Genomic DNA, 20327 nt, shown 5'->3' on the forward strand with positions numbered 1-20327 from the left:
TTACCAGTCCTGTTGTAACAAGATGCTATCTTGTTTTGAAAACAAATTTTGGACCCTTTCTCCTTAGAGTGGAAAACAGACATCTTCCCCTTTCAACTAACAGTAAGCTAGCTGAATGCTGCAAAATAACCCTGTGTTCTTTCAATGGCCTTTCTTTCCCCCAGGAGGTGGTTGAAGCTATCGATCGCAATGCATTCATCACTTCCGACATGCCAGTTATCATATCCATAGAAAACCACTGCTCATTGCCTCAGCAACGCAAGATGGCTGAAATCTTCAAGGTAGGCCATAAGCTGCAATAAATTACTCTAAGCACATGCCTTGGGATTTTCCATAATATATTACATGTTCTTGATATTTCAGAATGTATTTGGAGATAAGTTGGTGACAAAGTTTTTATTTGAGAGTGACTTTTCTGATGATCCCATGCTTCCTTCCCCTGGCCAACTGAGAAGAAAAATCCTGCTTAAAAACAAGAAGCTGAAAGCCCATCAAACACCAGTGGATATATTGAAACAAAAGGTGAAGTCTTTCCCTAATATCAAGTAGTGAGACCCAACTTTGGTTAGAAATAATTCGTGTTTGAAGTTTGTGCTATTCCCATATGAACAGCAGAATAATCTAATGCATATTCATGCTTGGAAGACTCACAGTGGATTGCAACACTTTCAAATAAGTAGACAAGACATATAGTACAGTATAGATACAGCACAACTAAATTTTAGTGTATATTAGTTTTATAATACTTGATAATATTATGATTAACACCACATGCCCTATATGATAAACATAAATGAATTTTCTCTCTGAGTCTATAACATTTACTGTTCACGTTTATTGAGAAATAGTGATATGCATTAAGTATGTGTGTATATTTACAGTATGTAGTAATTTTTGGTAGAGGTCTGCCTTGTTTCTTTTTTCATATTCAAGCCAGGCAAATACTCTCTTTCCTAATCCCTTTTCATGGGGGACTCTGCTGTTCAAATAGTGCTTATATCTATATGAGAATTTTTTTGATTTCTAAAGATTAGAGCTGCATCTATAGTAGCGTCAATAAAATAATGTCTATGGTTAGCCAGCAATTAGATTGAATCCTTGAAAATGTAAACGCAGTTGCATTAAACTTAAATTCTTGTATCTGAATGAGTAAATCACACTGATTCATACCAGTATATGGACATGCTCCATCTTTTGAAAAGGTTTTAAACTATTTCTGGAACAGCCTACCTCAGACTGGAGAAAAGCAGCCTTGCTCTGAGTGATGTGCAAAGTGGAAATTTTCCTGTAATTAATTAGTTTTCATATCTTATTAAGTATTTTTCTTCCAATACAGGTTTTATTTACTTTCACACCCTTAAAATGGTATTTTAGTTTGATCTTAACAATCTTAAAAATCTCACTTATTTCTCATTCAGTGCTTTCATATAAATAAAATAAGATGCAAACAGTGATGAAAACCCTTTTGCTTTTTAAAAGTGCTTACCAATAATGTACTAAGTGATTCTATTGTTGTAGGCTCACCAGCTGGCACATTTGCAAGCACAGGCTAGCAATGGTGCTAGCAACCCCACACCTACCAATGAAGAGGAAGAAGATGAAGAGGATGAATATGACTATGACTATGAATCTCTCTCTGACGGTAACAATATTTATTCATTTATTTATTTATTACAGTGCTGTTGCTAGAACTGTAGCAATAAGAATGTAAATATTCTAGTTCAGAAATGAGGTAGGTAAGTTGTCTTACCTTGTGAGAGAAAGATGTACTAAATGTCCTTGGTGGCACTTTGGTGCAGTAGTCTCTAATACTGTGAAATTAATTTGACTGTATAGAGGACTTGGATGTGACTTTAAGTCCAACCATTATATGTTTTAACTGTGCATTGTATGCTAAATTCTAGTCTTTATAAATTACGTTACTCATATAGACACCTGAAAGCTCAAGTTTGCAACAGGCATAGCCCTGGCATCTGCATGATCTCTGAAGTAACCACTAGTTACACCTTAGGCATCAGCTGTTCATAGTAAAGGTAGAGGAGCTGCTGAGTCCTTGGTTTATTCAGTGAAGATGGTTTTATAGAAGCATCAGGTGCTCAGTTCATGGGCTGTCTACGCTTCAGCTGTCCTACCCTTCAGGAACTGGCAGTTTAGCATAAATCCACCTTTAGGAGCAGTTTATAGATTGGATTAATGACTGGCATGCCAGAAGTGATAACAAATATTGCAGTTAGTAACTTCCACTACTTCCTTGATTCTACTACAGATGAGGCAGCTGAGCTGAAGTCATGCTTTCTTTTTTTGCTTCTTTTGCTGCGGGACTGGTTGATTCAGGTAGAACAAACAGCTGGAGTCAGAAAATGTAAAAAAATATTTAATCCTCTCAAGTTTTGTCAAAGGATATTTGTCAGAACTTCCATGTATGGATTGAACAAGCTGAATGCATCTAAATGTGTTACTTGCTTTTTGTAAATAGTAATTTTCAGAGTATATATCAAAGTAGATCACCATGTGTTTACCCAGCGAGACAGCAGTGATGATATAAGTGAAACCAAACTCTTTGGGTAGTTAAACCCTGCACCATTGTTAAACTCTGTAAATGAGTCACAAAACTGACCAAAGGGACAAAAAGTTGCAGGTGTGCTTCAGTGTAAATAAATGTAAGGTTATTTGAGGGAAAACCTTTCAACCTTGCTTATATGATTCTAAGATCAATGATGGCAGTATCAGTTTCAGAAATCATGGAATTATTGAGTTCTCTGAAATGCTCATCTTGGTGTTCAGTGACAGCCAAAAGATGGAGATGATCAGGGACAGTGATGAAAACAAAACATCTTTTGGCTTCTATATAAAACCTTAATGTGTTACAACTTGAGTTCTGTGTCCAGTTCTTGCCTCCAGATTTCAAGGATATGATGGGGTTAAGGAGGTTAGAGAGACGGGCAGCCAGAAAAGTAAAGCCAGTGCAGTGGTGGCCTTGCACAAGTCTGAAAAGGCTGGAATTCTCCAGCTGGTAGAGAAGGGGACTGAGAGGTGAATTGGAAGCAGATTTACTAAATCATGAAATGGCGGATAAGGGGAGTACAGAACTGTTACTCATTAGATCTAGGAGGTACTCAGTAAAACAAGTGCAAGTTCAGTCTAAAACAGGTAAAGTATTTATTTGTGCAGCTGGTAATAAACTTCTGGAATTTGCTGCCATGGGAAATAGCAGAGCCAAGTGGCATCAGCACATTGAAAAAAATGATTGGACAAACTCATGGACAGATTTATAAGCCAATGTCGTAGGTAGGAATATTTTAGTCTGAGATCTCTCATATTCAGCAGTTGTGGTTGTTGGGGTGGTACTCAGGAATTGGGGCCGGTTGCTCTCTTTAAATGGTATCTTCTGTTGCCACTGTCAGAGAATGCTCAGCTAGATGGACAGTTGGTCTGACACAATTGGGGGTGTTCTCCTGAGTAAACAGTGATGAACTGAACCTTTAAGTCTAGTGGGGAGCTGTTTAAGTTCTTGGTGCCATGTTCAGAGAAAATGTAAGGCTTGAGCATGTCCTGCAGCACAGGACTTCTTTCCAGATTGTCTCTTATTTACATTATTTGCTTCTGTCTTTAATGATTTAAAAAATAGTCACAAAATTAATGAATGCTGACACTGCTTTTGGAATAGCAGTATTATTTAATGCTAATATGAAAATTTATAGGTTTGATGTCGGTGCTGCCTTCAGTTGTGTTTTGCTAGAAAGCTGATCTAACTGGCTGCTTGAGAATACTCTTTGTGTGGGACAGGGTGGAGATGGTGAAGATGTAAATTGCTGTGAAAACTTAGATCTTTGCTAACAGACTTGTGAAAAAAATATTGCAAAATAACTGCAGTAAGTGACTTTTGAGCAATGTTCTACTTAAGAGAAGGTTTGAGAAATCTGAAGCTAGCAAGAAACATTCACACCTTCCAATATATGAAGAAATCTGCAGCATGATTTACGACTTTATTACAATAATAATTCTTTGGGGTCTTTAATTATGTTAATATTTTGGAAAAATTAATCAAAATAATGGTCTGTAAACTTTCTAAAAGAGATTCAGTTTTATTTTTCTTACTGATATATTTTTTGAGTAAGGCTAATAGTTTTACAACTGACACTAAATTTTCATTTTTCTGGCTGTAAATCTTAATTTCCTTTACTCTTATTCCCTCTCTGACTCGTTTTCCTGTAGCTGATGTCCTTAATGCTTCTCCTGCTCCTAACAGCCAGGAAGGTAAAAGCCATTTGGTTGAGCATTTTAACTGCATGAAATCAGCATTGCATCTTCAGTCTGTTCAATGTGACAATGTGAATGTATGGTTTTTACTTCATATTGTAAATGCAATCAGATGTTTTTAGATGGTTAACTGGTCAGGAGCTGTTAGAAGGCTGCATGCGCGACACTGGTTATGCATAAAAAGATCATGGTCAAAGCATCAGGAATATCAGGAATAAAATAAAACCATTCCTTTTGTGACAGTTGCAATATTTTGGTCCAGAAAGACCATATTAGTAGGTTTATTATTCTTTGATAAATATGTAGCTTTGAAGAGGTATTTCTATAGATGGAAAAAATATTTGTGCATGGTGAAAGTAAGGAGAGGAAAGTCAAAACTTGCTGTACAAAGCGTGTACATGTTTGATGTAGTTAATTGTGTTTGGACATTTTTTGTCATTCAGGACTTCCAGTTGTTTTCAGATGGCAAACTTAATTCATTAGATGGTTTGATTTTAAGGATCTCTTGAACACTAAAGTATCGGCTTTAAAGGAAAGCATTAAACCAAAGCCAAGCATTACATTTTTGAAGGAGAAGGTTACTACCAGAAGATGATGCTTTGACCAGCTAATGCATTATTTTAGCATCTGTTTATTCATATAAGATTCACAGCACTGTCCACAAATATTGTTAATTCAAATGAAATTTCCAGTTGAAATTGTTTGGCTTTATGTTTATTAAAATCCCATTAATTTTTAGATAACATCCTTGAAGACCGACCTGAGAATAAATTATCAAGTGATAAACTGCAGTTCGAATACAATGAAGAGACTGCCAAACGACTAAAGAAAGCTGATTGTGCCACTTACAATAATAAAGGAAAGGTAGTTCTGCTTTTCCCCCCCTTCTTCCCAGCCACACTTTGATACATAACCAGCTTCAAAAGGATTTGGACAGTTTAGGTAACTGAGACATCAGATGGCAAATGTGCTTTAAGGAAGACAAATAATAGGAAGTGTGGAAAGACACCATTAAAAACAGATTAAATAGAACAAATGCTCAACATACTGTTCAAGAAAAGTCCTCAAAGGTTATTGTGTATAGAGGCTGTTTGGCTGAAACTTTAACCGTTGTTGGTCTCAGGGAAAGTGTCATTGAAACGAGATCCAGGAGCTTATTTAGATATTTAATTGCCATTAATATCGATGGAACTGAAGATTTCATCTGAATCTTCAGCATCTTTACGTATCAAAATAACTTTAAAATACCACAGTATGATATCAGATAACCACAGTACCTCTTATTAAATCATCTGACAATGGAACCAGTGCATTTCTGTTCAATAAATTGTAGTTTCTCCTGAACATGGATATGTTTTGTCTAAATGTTTGTAGAACTGACTGTGATTAAGGCCTTTGCACACTACTGCAGAATCAGTAACACGTGTTGCTGCATAGGTGTGCACATGGGAGGGAGATGTGTTAGGTGAAGACACAAACCATATAGGAAGAAAGAGATAAAATATTTTAAAGACATAAGTAAGATATGCTTATTATTATTAATTTTATTGCATGTTCTTGGAATTGTCACTCAGGTTTACGACATGGAGCTGGGTGAAGAATTCTATCTTCTGCAAAATAAGAAGGAAAGCAGACAAATAGCCCCAGAGCTATCAGATCTTGTCATTTACTGTCAAGCCGTGAAGTTCCCTGGTAAGTACACTGCCCTGTTTTATTGCTCTAAGCTTTCTAATTCTTGGAGACATTATGTTTATGTTTTGATTTAGTTTGAAGTAGTCGAGGAGGTTCGTTCTTGATGATTTGGTAGGCTTCGTAATAACAGCTCCTGGCTGAGAAGTAGTATTCATAAATTATGTAACTACATACTGTTTGTCATATTAAAATGTTTACAAAAGTGAAATTTGCCAGTCTTCACAACTTAGACAACTGGTTCAGGGCCAAATGCCAGATGACAGAAAGCTTCATCTTAAGAGCTCTGAGTTTCCATGTAAGGACCTACTGAATTAGGAAGGAAAATATCCTTAAGACCTCGAAGGAACAGCGTGTCACATTTCTTTAGATGACCTCAGTTTAGAGTGTTTCACCTTTGCCTACACTGCATCATCTGTTCTTCCCTAAGGGGACAGGAGAGGAGCCTTTTCATGGGGTGGGTGATTGCACACTCACACACAATCTTCATGGAAGGAGTTAAGGAAATAGGAGTGTCTTCTTCTGTACAGTAGGAAGAATAATGTTTGCAGAGAAAAGGAGAGGGAGTAACTGAAAAGATCACTAATAGTTACTTGTTCAGTACTGAAATGTGAGGTTGGGTATATTTTGGCTCATACTGTGAACATAAATACTTTTAAATTGAGAATTTATTGTTTATTGATGTGTTTAATGTTTTGAATGAAAAATCTGCTTTTTAGTGGCATGGTTCTCTGTGGAAAAGTTTGCAATTCTGCCAAATCATGATCTTATACAAATAGAACTATAATCAGATTAGAGAAGCTAACCAAACATAAAATAGTGTCAAATGGGCAAGATAAACATGCTGAAAAATGGACAGACATTCTTTGATAATCCTCTATAACTTTAAGAATTGTAGGTGTCACTTGTAAAAATAATGACTTCTAAAAATTCAAATCTGATACTCTTTTTGATGAAATCTGCAATGAGATATCTTTCAAATAAAATATTTTCTTTTAAAGAAAGATATTCAAGATTAAACAGAGATAGTTGGAGTTGTTCCAAGCATTTTGACACACGAAAAAGTTCTGATGTTCTAAGAAAACTTTTTGAAATATTTAATTTTTAATGTAATTTTGGTTATAAACAAAATACCTGCTTTCCCTATCAGATTTCTTCCTCGTGTTTTAAAGGGGTCATGAATAGAACAATTAAGAAAATGAACTCTTTTCACAGATGAACACATGAAGCTGTAGAAGTAACTTTTCCAACAAACTTTGTCTCCTTTGAGGCAAAAACTGCCTGCTCTGTGAGTAATGTAGACTTCCATGACCACCGTGCCAGTGATTGGATTCCTCTTCTCAGCCAGAGGGCACAGACACGGTGCAGTGCCATACCCTAATATTGTCCATTAATGATGGAAACAGGGCTGGCAGATCCATAACAATGGAGCTCTATTAACTGCATTCCTAACCAACTCAGAAAATGCAAGACTTTTGGAAATAGGGAGTGCAGAATTCATGTCAGTGTCTAATCAATGTTGTAAATATTTTATTTCTCCTGTCTTCATATATTTTTATTCTGTGTTTACACTTGCCTACGTCCCTGAATGTTAATCACTGTTTTGTGACTATAAAAAAGGGCAAGGACCATTATGTTCACTTATCCTAGCCTACTGAGTAACACAGACTTCCCTAAGCATTCCCTGGTCAAACCAGAATTTATCATGTGGAGAAAATAACATTTCTTGTTTATAAAATCTGTGTTAACAAGGAACCCACCACAGCTCTTGTTACTTCCGTGCTTTCTGACCTTTACAGTCTGTTGGATATCATCATACCAGTATGTGAGAGGGTGAAGGTCTGTTCTCTGGGGTCTCCCAAGATGAGGGCAGTGAAGCACACCTGAACACAGTACTGCTGTAACCCACTGGCACATGGCTCGTTGCCTTGGTGCTGAGGATCCTTACACAAGGAATACAGAAATTGAGTACAAAAAAGCAGAATTTGCACAATCAAGGGGAGAGAGCAGGGAGTCACCTGAGCTAACTGGTGTGAAATTCAGGCACCATCTCCATTGTATCAGACCATCTGCCCCTATGGTATCACTTTTCAAGAAATTAAAGTGAGCATGAAAAGAGGCACCCTACATACATACAAAAATGCTGTAAATTCTTTTTCAAGATCTGCAAACCTGCAGACTGTCTGTTGGTCTGAAACATGTGGTGAAAAGGTGGGAATTACAGTTTAACCTGTTATGTCAGTATGATTAGAATAAGAAAGGCAGGGAAGTTTGCAGTTGTCTGGATTAAAAAATCTAAAAGCAGTAAGGCAGTGTGCTTATATCTAACACGAGAGACAGGCACTAATCTCTGTAAGTCAAAGAACATAGCATAGGGGTTGTAGAGAAATACAAAACATTCAATCTGTCATTGTGGTAGAGTATAGTAGGATCTGTGTACAGTATGGTGGGATCAAAGCTGGTCCTACTTTGACCAGAGAGGTGGACCACTTGACTTTCATATAGTTGTCAACCTCCATTATTTTGCAAATTTATGATTCTATGAAGAGGTGAAGCTGTATTTTGGAGCCAAGTTTAAATTGGAGTGCAAAATGGAGCTTGCCTCTGGGAAGAGATGTGTCACATGCAAAGCATGGCCATGGGAAAGACTGAAAGAAAACTCCCTGCTGCAGCTTACCCTGTGGCCATCACGTTGGGTTCTGTCACGTTGCATTGCACTCTCTGGTGATTTATGAGGTGAGCTTGTTTCCTCAGTGACTGTCTCCACAACAGGATTTTGAAACCTGGATCTTCCTTGCCAAATCCATTTGATCCATTGAAAACTGGGATCAAATAGTGCTGGAAGCACACGGTTCATAACTCTTCATTCTTCTAGTCAGTTCATATTCCTTCATCTCAGTTTCTACTGTCTTCTGTTGTTTATGTGTATGCTTTGGCCCAAAGAGACAGTACATCTCCAGTGCTGAAAACATTTATATATATCCTAAATTTTACTAATCCAAGCTGTTCCATTGAAACTATCTGCATATTTTTACTAAGTACATGTACACATGCCATAAAGATTGAGAGCTGAAAATTTACAGCTGTGGACAGACTTCAGTAGAAAAGAAGCCAATGTATCCTCTTTGTGATTTACTATTTGAAATAGTATTAAATCCAGAACTGTCTTTAGACAGGTGTGAATTGATGTGAATTAATGAGGAATGTTTTAGGAGTCACAGTTAGGCAAATAACAGTGTTTGTTCTGTTATGTTCTATATCACAAATACATATTGGGTCTCTGAGACCATCCCACACCTCACTGCTGTGGGCAGAATAACTACTGTGCATTTTGATTTTCTTTAATTTTGTCTGTCCTGTGCTCTCTTCAAGTCAACAGAAAGAAACTGACCTTAAGTGGGATTGAGTCTCTTTACTTCACAGGGATTTAGGTCATGATTTTAATGATTATATTTCTAGAATGCACAAGTTTGAATAATAGCTGTACAAGAGCTTTCCAGCTCCGTTTCTAGTGCATATTGGCCGTTAAATGTGTAATGGATTTTGCACACCTAACTGTATTTCCCAACATTGAAATACTAATAAACAGAAGAAGATATATCTGCAAACATCTTGAAGTTAAACTCTTCTATCAACAGCATTTGGACTTTTATATCTTTAAATCATAGTCTTGCATTTATTTAATTATGTAGGTATCCTATCCCAGATGAATTCCATGATATTCACTACTGTTTAGATTTATTGCTTCTATAGAAAATATTTTTATTTTTTAAAAATTATTCTAAGGATGAATACATTAGGACTGTTACTGCAGATTTTTTTTAGTATCAGTTAGGACCATTTGGTAATTTGAGAGAAAGCCAATACCTTCCTCAAGCCAAAAAGTAAAATGGAGAAAAGTTACATCACAGAGAGAACTGTATATAATATTGCTTTGTATGAGTTTTAATATACATTATATATACACATACATATATACATTATATATAAAAACATACATAACATATACATATATAAAGGCATCTGTCTATGTAAGGATGTTAAAATTAAATTACGGAGAAAAATACACTGCTTGTCCTGTGTACTATATAACAGGAGTATTCATGCCTTCAAAAATAATGTAAAATATGATGGAAAATGTCGTGCCCTCTTGGTCATGTTTTTTGGCTCATTTATTTAACATTTATGGGAACAGGCTTGTCAACTCTAAACCCATCTGGCTCTAGCAGAGGAAAAGAAAGAAAAAGCAGGAAGTCCATTTTTGGCAACAATCCTGGCAGGCTGAGCCCTGGGGAGTCAGCTGCGCTTGCCAAAGCATCTGGAAAAGGTAAAGTTAGCATCTTCTTTCACCAGTCATGTGGAATGACTCTGTAATCCAACACATGTACCAGACCAAGTTGTTAAAGATCAAATACTTTGCAATGTGTAAGATATTGAACTCTGGAATGGTTTTCTGTTAGTGCAGCAGCTATTAGAGTAACGCTATTATAACTGAAGTGTTGAGTGTGGAATGTTAAAATAGTATTCCTCGGTCAGAGATATGATGACCCTAGTTCATAAACAATTCAAAACTAACATACATTTTAAGTGATGTATCTTAAAGTTTATACTTTAAAAAGTATAAATGAATATTTTCAAAGTACAAATGGAAGGCAGAACTGTTGGGCTGGATCCAGAAAAGAATTTTTATTGTCTGAAGCAGGACTTAGTTGCCTAAAATTCAGCCAAGTCCAAATGTGTAATTGTGCAAATCAGACTTTGTAGGTGACTCCATTTGTAAACCAGGAAATTGTGCTGCTGCCTATGAACAGGTGTAAAGAAATACAAAGAAAGTACAGAAAAGGTTTTGGAGACCCAGATCCCCTGCCTTTCAAGTGAATGCCATGAACAGAAAGTTAGAATTGTACCTTTTCTTGAAGTTATTTTCTGGCTCAGGGAGTGTTGCATTTCTTGCAGCCCAAGGGCACAGCTGCAGCAGACAGGTTAGATTTCCTTTTAGAGGCATGTGTCCTGAAAATGAAGAACTCAGGTGCCTAATTCTAAAGTATGTAACTCTTTTGCTGCCTTTGTCCCCTAAGTCTTACAGTCTCTGCAGATTGCCTGTTTGGAGACTTAACAGGTGGCTTTCAGTCTTGCCTCCCTTCCTCATGTAAAATGTATAAATGGGAAGAAGGGAATTTTATTCCTTTATTATATTCAGGCAAACACCAGCTAGATATTTATTTATTTATTTAGCACATCTAATCACAGTATTACTTCCATACTTAAACATTATGTTTCCTCTCATGGATTGCTCTTCCTCTATAAGAAGGAATGTGACATTTAACTTGAGTAGTGTAATTTTCCAGAATCACCTTTTTTTGCCAAAACTAAAGCACATACTCCAGCAGAAAACATTGAATTTTTGGAGTCTCTGGCCCTGCAGCTGTAACTTGAGGGTACTATTTATCTTCCAGGTCCTTTGGATGTGATGCGGCAAACCTGGGAAGATCCTTGCTCTCCTTACAACTCCCCAGCCTCTCTCAGTGCCATCATCAGGACGCCCAAGTGCTACCACATCTCCTCCCTGAACGAGAACGCTGCCAAACGGCTGTGCAGGCGCTACTCCCAGAAGCTGATCCAGCACACCACCTGCCAGCTCCTGAGGACCTACCCTGCTGCCACTCGCATCGACTCCTCAAATCCCCATCCACTGATCTTCTGGCTCCATGGGGTACAGCTTGTGGCTCTGAACTACCAAACAGATGGTATGGGGGCATGAACACCTTTTAAAACATTTAAATGTGATATAAGTCCTTAAACTGTGAATTCGTATTTGGCGCTTGCTTTTCCCTGCTCTCACGAGGGGATCTGCTTCTCTGTGCACCTCACTATAAGCAGGTTCATACCACAACAATCTGGTCCTTGGAAGGAGTGATCCCAGAGTTCAGGAGTTTTATGCCAATGCAGCAGATCCTGTGATAACACAGAAGTGCCTGAACAGCAAGACCTTCCATTTTTATTTTATTGCTGAAGGTTATTTTTTTTCCCTCAGTTCAAGAAACTGTTACTCCTTTCTGATAACTTCAAATATAAAAGGGTACTGAACTATTTTTAACTTGAAAATGCTGCCATGGATGCTGGTTTAATGTAAACCAAAACATTTTTGGACTGTTTGCTATCCTGTCTTGTATTGCTTCACCTTTTCCATGGGGGATCCATTAGGTCATCTACAAAGCTACATGGTCAGTGCTTTTTCATTCTGCAGCTCAGGGCACGTACCTAGAAACTTCTCAGAGAAATGGTGTAGGCAAGCCCTACAGTTCAATAAAGACAATGGAAAAGGATAGATAAGAAGGAACTGCTTTTATAGTTTTGTATACTAATTGGATAAATTTGATACATAAATTACAGCTATCTCTGAAAATCAAGAATGAAATTATAGTACACAAGTAAAATAATTTTTAAAAGATACCTAAAACATGACTTTGTCTTCACTGTTTTTCCATTGTACCATTGCTCTCTGTCAGTTTTGGCTGCCTTATTTCACAGATCTTCCTCTGCAACTTAATGCAGCAATGTTTGAGGCTAACGGTGGCTGCGGATATGTTTTGAAACCTCCAGTTCTGTGGGATAAAAATTGTTCAATGTACCAGCAGTTTTGTCCATTGGAAAGAGATTTTGATAATAAGGAGCCAGCTATATATTCTTTAACAGTAAGTACATTAAAAGGGAATTTCATGCAGCCAAACAGATAGAAGTAGACAAGATGTAACTACAGTCTTTAACCAGCATTACGGTCATGCTTCTAAATGGAAAGATTGAACCTTTAATTGTTGCTTGTACTTCTGAAGGTCAGCATAACTAACAGAAAGTGGAGGGGGAAGGAGAAAAGATTTGTCTTTATTTTATTTTATTTTATTGGCTGGTTTGTATCCATAGTTACTTTCACTGTTTCCTTCACAATATTCATTGAAACCCAGTCCTGAAAGAATTTTCCTTGGGACTACACAACTGTATAAAATTACACATGTGCCTTGATGTTTGACACATTTGTGAACACTTGAGAAGCTACATAAAAAAGCCATTATGAAAAGCTGTACTGAATCTTAAAAAAAATATTTTACAAGTTATATAATAAGATATATAATTTGTGGATTTGTGGCCAAATAAAAGTATTCTCAGAAGCTAGCCCCTTCCAGGAAATGTGTCAGAAAAGTGAGATTCATAAGAATCAGAATTCTCCCAGATGTGGTAATTACACACCTAATTCTTGTGTTGCATATGCCAAAGCAAGCCAGATGTCAGTGCCATCACCCCAGAGTAGTGGAGAAGAAATTGTGGTCCTTTTTGACTACATTACTGGTACATTCTTTCTGGATTAGCTTTCAGATGCCGTGAATGGTTACACTCATGATGTATAGTGTGGTTTTTTCAGAGGAAAGATGCCATAGCAGTGGTGTTGGGTGTGGGGTTAAGGCAGCTCTGCTTCTGAAATGACTGCCCTGGCAATTACAAAAGTAGAGGAGTGTCGTAATTAAATCAGCACGTTAACAAACTGTGCTTAGGAGTGTGCTAAACAATATTTAGCAGAATCACGACGGCAAAAGAATTACTCCACTAATTGGTTTCTCTGTGTGCTCCTCGGCTTCAGATCGTGTCTGGACAGAACGTGTGCCCCAGCAATAGCACGGGCAGTCCATGCATTGAAATCGATGTGCTGGGGATGCCTCTGGACAGCTGCCACTTCCGCACAAAGCCCATTCATCGCAATACTCTCAACCCCATGTGGAATGAACAGTTCCTTTTCCGGATTCACTTTGAGGATTTGGTCTTTCTCCGGTTCGCAGTTGTTGAAAATAACAGCTCAGCTGTGACAGCTCAGAGAATCATTCCCCTCAAAGCGCTAAAGAGAGGTACAGCATAGTTTGTAGTGACACCCTATGCCAAAATGGTTCAGCAGATTCCTGGACTGAATCTGTCCAGAGGGATATTTTTAATCAGCTAGTTGCATTTTTCTAGAGGAGGAAGGGAAGAAATAGGAGACTACATACCATGGCCTGGCAGTACAATGCTGATGTAATAGACTCCTTAGGAGCCAGCAGCTGCCCCAGTGAGTTGTAAAAAGTCTGATCCTGTGGTGTTGTGGAGACAGGGGCATCTTACACCTGCTCTGATCCTGAGCTGTGCTTGTGAGGTTATGTTCACCTGGAGACTGGCTGCTCCCTTAAGAAGCATGGAGTGGTTTCACTCCCTGCCTTGTCCTTTGCCCAAGAAACTGCTGTAATGGGTGATCACTGGTCAGAGGGGAATTGCACTTCTGTCAGCTGTGGCTGGAGGAGAGTTGAAGGAAGGGTGAAAGAAAGTGAGAGAGATGAGAAAACATCACCAATTCTGTGACACCTGGGAAGAGGGAGTTTCCATGTTGCCAGCAGCTCTTTCACATGTGCTTTGTGTCACTGTAATGCCACACAACTGTCTGTGTTGGCATATGAGGAGATCTGGCCAGACATGCATTTTTCCAGTGATAATTTGACCTTGTTTCATTCATATTCTAATATTTAGATATTTTATGTATTAATATATTGTGTATTATGGCAAAACAGAGGTAGGCTGCTGTATGAGCCACTCAGCAGTTCATAGCACTTGGGTTACACTGTTGTACAGCATTAATGCAGTGCTAGTACAGTGCCTTAAATCCTACTTGTGTGGCAAATTGTAGCTATAAATACAGCAAATTTGAGTTTTCCATTTATGAGACCTGTGTCCTAGAATGTGGTGAAGTATTTACAGATTTTTTCTCTTTAGGCTACAGACATGTCCAGCTCCATAACCTGCACAATGAAACATTAGAGATTTCCAGTTTGTTTATAAACAGTCGGAGAATGGAAGAAAGTCCCTCTGGAAACACTCTGCCTGCATCTACGGTAATTCAATTGTTGTGTGTGTGTGTGAATTACCTGTATTCTTGTCATAATAACAGCCAGACTGTTCAAAGGTGTTAGCCCTTAAACCTGCACATTGTTCAGAAGTACCCTGATGCCTACTTCTTTTTGGCTTTGATGGAAGTAAGATTATACATCTGGCTAAAACTCTGGAAAGGTAAATCTTTTCAAAGTCTGGCTTCTCTGGTGTATTTAGGTATAGCACAAGAACCCCTGGGCTGGAGGAGTGTGGTTGAGCAGTAAGGTCCAGTGCTGCCTCATGCATTCCTTTATGCATGAATTCTAAGCAAAGCATTTGAGACCAAAATAAAAAGAAAGATGCAAATTACCAACAACTTTGGAATAATGAGAATAAAATTGAATTTTATTACAAGAAAATAAAGACTCTGTATTTCCATAAATACACATATTTATATATGTATGTGCACATATTTTATATGTACAAATATGTACACATACACATATCTAAAAATATATATGTTTGTATTTATGCATGCATAGATGGATGTGATTTTTTTCTGTTAATAGCCCTTAATATTAGGTTGTCTGGGTTACTCATGTTTTGGCAACTTTAAACATCTATATTATCATTATTCTGACTACTCAAGTGTTAGATAAAACCTGCTGAGCTCCTGTGTATGCAGATGTGTTGCTGATATTATCCTCCTGTGAATACATGCCAAACATGTATCTTGGTGAATTATTAGGCAGAAAGGAAGAACATAAATAGTTTGGAGGTTAAAAGAAAGCTATAGGTTTTCACCCAGTAATCTGTATGCTGAAATCTAAATAGTCTGAGCTCAGCTAGAATGGGTAATGAGCGATGGAGGTCTGCCCTCCACTGGAAAACTTTCTTTTTCTTCTTTCTCTTCAGCTTCAGGGTAGGGTGGACTCTTTTGGAGGGTTTGTTGGTGTTTTTTTAAATGCCTCAATCTGCAGCATAAGAGCCATATCCTACCTGGATAGCTTTGCTCTCTCGGAGTCCTTACAACTTGTATGTACAGTTTCTTTTAAGCAACCTTTTACATGCCTATGTAAAAACATTCAGTAACCTGTTGAATGTTGTCCGAACAGTCGTTTAGCCTGGGAGAAAGGAAAGCTGCTGTGACTTACAAAGTGACAGTTCATGGAATTCCAGGCCCGGAGCCTTTCACTGTTTTTAATGTAAGTGCGGGGACCACGGCTGCACAGCTGCTCCATCAGGTAAGCTTCCTGCTGAACTGCAGATCCAACTGCAGGAATCCACATTAACATCGTTCTGGACATTTGTCTCTCTGCATTTCTCTCATGCAGGGTCGTTGTAGTTCATCACAGCAAGGAGGTGCTGTTAGAAATGTATTACATTGCAAACACAGAAAATAATCAGTGAAATGATTTATCATTTTAGAATATATTCCCTATCAGTATTTTAATATTTGGGCATATGCAGATGAGAAAAACAATCTTTCTGGCCAACGGAGGCAGTGGGCTGTCCTTACAACAAGGGCAAACATTTCTGCAGAATTCTTTGAACTTGAGCACCACAGGAATACAGAGTAAAAGTTGGAAGGCCAAGTTCATGAGTAGCAAAACCAGTTAACTCAACAGGGATTGTTATTCTAGCAGTGGGAAAAGACTGTACTGTCCTGGGATTATGAATAAATTGTCTGGCCAGCCAAACAGGACAGAAATAAGCTTAAATAGTACTGCCTTGTCTGGGATAGTTGAACTGCTTGGCTACACTAAAGAGAACAGGACATTACCCTGGAGTAAAATATCTGAATAATAAATAGCACATCTGAAAGCCTGCCTGCACTGTCAGAACAGTTATTGATTCTTAAAGCTTCCGTATTCACTCTCATTTATAACTGCTAATTATGCAGTGTTTATATTTAGCATTCTAATTGTTATGTGTTTATTATGGTCTGTCTTAGCTCTTGGCTACCATAAAAGGCACCGAGTCAAGCACTGCAGACTATTTTCTGATGGAAGAGAAAAGTTTCATATCTAAAGAAAAGAGTGAATGCAAAAAACCACCATTCCAGAGAGTGATTGGTCCTGAAGAAGGGCTAGTGCAGCTTTTGAACAGTTGGTTCCCAGAAGAAGGATATGTTGGAAGGATTATCTTTAAAACCCGAGAGGAAGTAAGTCTGTTTTAGATAAATTGTTATTTACAAAGATAGCTAAAAATAGCTCTTAGGACCAGGAAACAAAAGGGTGCAGTATTTGTTTCACTATTTGGTGAGTAATGTCAATGCTGTGTACATTGTTTAAAAACAAACATAACTCTTGAGTGAGCAAGGACAACTAGACTTCATGCACCTGTGTGACATTAATTGGACCTCACTCAGCTTTACTATCAGCTGTGTGATGTTTAAGCATTATCACTCACTCACCAGTTCAGTGTTGTGTTCTAATTTAATGCCATACATTATGCCAGGATAGGAAATTAATATAAAGAAAGATAATAGTTAATACCATAGGATCATAGATAACAGAACTCCAGACAACCATTATCAATCAGTTTGGATGTCAGCAACTTCTTATCTGTCTAGAAAAATTAGAAATAATTTTAATATTAAAGAATAAGTCTAAAAGGATAGAATAAGTCTAAAAGGATCACAAAGGATAATTAAATTATTAATGATAACCTAAAATAATGAAATAGGTGATTTCTTTTCATTTAAAGGAGGAAAATGGACTGATTACTTCAGTTTAAACTGTGAGCAAAGCATCTACAGCTTGAAAATATGCTAGTGCCCAGGCTTGTGAGAGACAAAGAAAGCAGGAGAAAGACACCTAATGATCTCATTTTGGACACACTTTCTTTGGTCAGTTTGGCCTACAAAAATGCTTGCTTAGTACACAGATTTTACATACACAAATGATAGAGATCCTCTGAGATACTTCTAAGTGAAAAAATGTATTTTTGATTATTTTGATAGAACTTTTGATAAAGCTTCAATTTGACAAATTACCATTAAATTACACAAGTCCACATTTTGTTTTCCTTTATTTCTAACGTTTGGCAAAAAAATTACAAAAAGTTACAAGGTAGAAATTTGTTTGTGGAAATAGTAACCTACCAAATTCTGTTGACTGCAGCACTGACTTTGTCAGTGTGCACCACCACACATGTCACTGCCAAGCCCCATTCTGTTAGAAAATGGGGGTTAAAATCTGTCTTGGCTCATGTGAAAATTATGTTGTAGTTTTGTCCTGTGATGTGAGTACCCCAAAGCATTATCTGTAATTCTGAGCCTTTCTGCAGATAGCAGCACCTCAGAGCTTGGAACTAGAAATTAAGCTGCAAATATGATTGAAAAACAAGGAGTGGGTCCACTGGAGGGTGTGAAACACAGCTCATGTTTACAGCTTATGAATCCAAGGTGTTGGACAGAAATGCATTCTCTGAGAAAAGGTGCAGGGAGGAATTCTGCCTTAAAATCTGGAGTAGTCATAGAGCCTGAAAAGGGACAAACAAGCATCCTTCCTCTTGCTCTACACCACAGGAAAACGTTTGCTCAGACTTCTTGCTCTCTAAGTACTTTTGGCTTTAGTGCAGGGACAGGAGAGAAAAGAACCCTTTCCACCATCTCCCATCTTACTGCCACCATTAGATGACAAAACAAAATTTTATGTACATAAGGAAAGAAAGGATTTAAGTGACTATGCATGTCTCCAGACACTGATTGTAGAAACACAGGTATTTATTAGCAGTAGTACCTTGCAAAACTCTCCTGTAATGCATTTAACGAAATGGAGCTGGGGCTACAGCAGAGTCTCCAATTTCCATGTGATAAAAACCTTTCGTGACCACCAGCTATTAGTTACCTTTCTGAAGTAAATGAATCTGGCTCTCATTTATTTTCTCTGTAGAATTTAAATGAGAGAAATGTCTTTCAAGAAGCAAAGGAAGAAGCAGCCATCAGCTCCGAGGATGACAGTTTCTTTGTTCAGGTACACGATGTCTCCCCAGAGCAACCACGCACCGTCATCAAGGCTCCCCGCTTCAGCACGGCTCAGGATGTCATACAGCAGGTGAGCTGCACCTTTCCATGGTAATCTGTGGGGTGGAGGCTGGTTTCACACGAGATAGGGTGGGGTTTGTTCTCAGCACTAGCTGAGGAATCGGTTAGTAACCTGAATCTGAGGGAATGCCTTCTTTTTTTGTCTTATTTTTTCTCTGCTTTTAAACAGACTCTTTGCAAAGCGAAATACTCCTACAGCATTTTGAGCAATCCAAATCCAAGTGATTATGTGCTCCTGGAAGAGGTGACAAAAGAGCCAACAAACAAAAAGTCCTCAACATCTAAACCATCTCAGAGGATTCTCTCTGATCAAGAGTGTGTGTTTCAGGCCCAAAGCAAATGGAAGGGAGCAGGAAAATTTATCCTGAAGCTCAAAGAACAGGTTCAGGTAAAAGATGCGATAGTTTGCAGCAGGTGTTGTAGATAGTGTGTGATCAGCTTAATGGGAACCTGCTTTCAATGGGAGAGAGACACAACTGGCATGAGGGCAAGTGGGGAAGACAGACTACAGCAAAAAGCAGATTCCTCTTTTCTCCGAACCTCCCTTACTTTTTTCCTTTGCAAAACTGCAAAGTTACATCCAGCAACACGACTCCCTCACAGCCTGCAAATCCAGGACAACCTTTATCTCCTACCAGCTTTCTGTTTTTCAAAATCTTCTGGCAGTGCATGCCACGCTTTCCATCATAATAAAGGACCATTCAAATGGGCAGAGCTTAAAAGCTACTGGAATAAAGTCCCCTTTATCCCTGCCCAGTGAAAAAGTTGTTCTGTTGCTTTATCTCAGGCTTCAGAAAATGGCAGGAATGAAGTACATGCCTACTGGGAGAAGGAGCTGTGTTCTGCCTGCAGACACCACCAATCCACAGCAGCTGTTGCTTTAAAGTAACTGTATTATAAGCACAGATCTTTTTATAAAAGTTTATACCAAATTTGCTAAACATATCTTTGATGAGGCATAATTTTAAATTAATTTATTCAGAACAATGAGTAGGATGTGCTTGCCTGTGAAAGCACAGACATACTGAATTTCAAAAGGAAGGCCTACTTAGAATGTTAGGTGTTTTCATATTAATTCTGTATTTCACAACTAACAAGCAGCTGTTAAACCACTTCTGTGAATTTTTTTTTTCTTTTTTTACAGGCAGCACGAGATGACAAAAGAAAAGGCATCTCCTTTACCAGTGAACTGAAGAAGTTAACCAAGTCCAGTAAGCAGTACCGGGGGTTCATGTCGCCCCCGCTGCAGGTGTTGTCGGACAGTCCCCACAGCAAGGATGAAAGGGCCGCGTGCGGCTTGACCTTCAGTGACATTGTGGAGTAGTCACTCCACTGCCTACGGTCTGTTCAGGTACGAGACACTGATCCCAACGCTGAGCAATCATTTATGTGATTTACAGAGGATTTTCTTTCAAAGCTGTAGCTGGTTAAACCAGGGTGAGGT

General features: G+C 38.1%; 1 protein-coding gene across 1 annotated transcript in view; it reads left to right on the forward strand.

The window, feature by feature from the left end:
• Positions 1 to 20327, forward strand: part of PLCE1 (phospholipase C epsilon 1) — a 151142-nt gene that overhangs the window by 126060 nt on the left and 4755 nt on the right. Inside the window, exons 18-32 of the mRNA XM_027672461.1 lie at positions 165 to 281; positions 364 to 522; positions 1519 to 1642; positions 5000 to 5124; positions 5835 to 5952; positions 10145 to 10276; positions 11406 to 11696; positions 12481 to 12644; positions 13583 to 13844; positions 14737 to 14855; positions 15948 to 16076; positions 16787 to 16996; positions 18732 to 18893; positions 19053 to 19271; positions 20028 to 20234. Of these exons, the coding sequence (XP_027528262.1) occupies positions 165 to 281; positions 364 to 522; positions 1519 to 1642; positions 5000 to 5124; positions 5835 to 5952; positions 10145 to 10276; positions 11406 to 11696; positions 12481 to 12644; positions 13583 to 13844; positions 14737 to 14855; positions 15948 to 16076; positions 16787 to 16996; positions 18732 to 18893; positions 19053 to 19271; positions 20028 to 20207 (2511 nt within the window). The 3' untranslated portion in view covers positions 20208 to 20234. The remainder of the gene's footprint in view (positions 1 to 164; positions 282 to 363; positions 523 to 1518; positions 1643 to 4999; positions 5125 to 5834; positions 5953 to 10144; positions 10277 to 11405; positions 11697 to 12480; positions 12645 to 13582; positions 13845 to 14736; positions 14856 to 15947; positions 16077 to 16786; positions 16997 to 18731; positions 18894 to 19052; positions 19272 to 20027; positions 20235 to 20327) is intronic.

This window comes from Neopelma chrysocephalum, unplaced genomic scaffold, assembly GCF_003984885.1.
Source record: "Neopelma chrysocephalum unplaced genomic scaffold, ASM398488v2 Primary Assembly neopelma1_97390, whole genome shotgun sequence".
In the NCBI taxonomy this organism is placed as follows: Eukaryota; Metazoa; Chordata; class Aves; order Passeriformes; family Pipridae; genus Neopelma; species Neopelma chrysocephalum.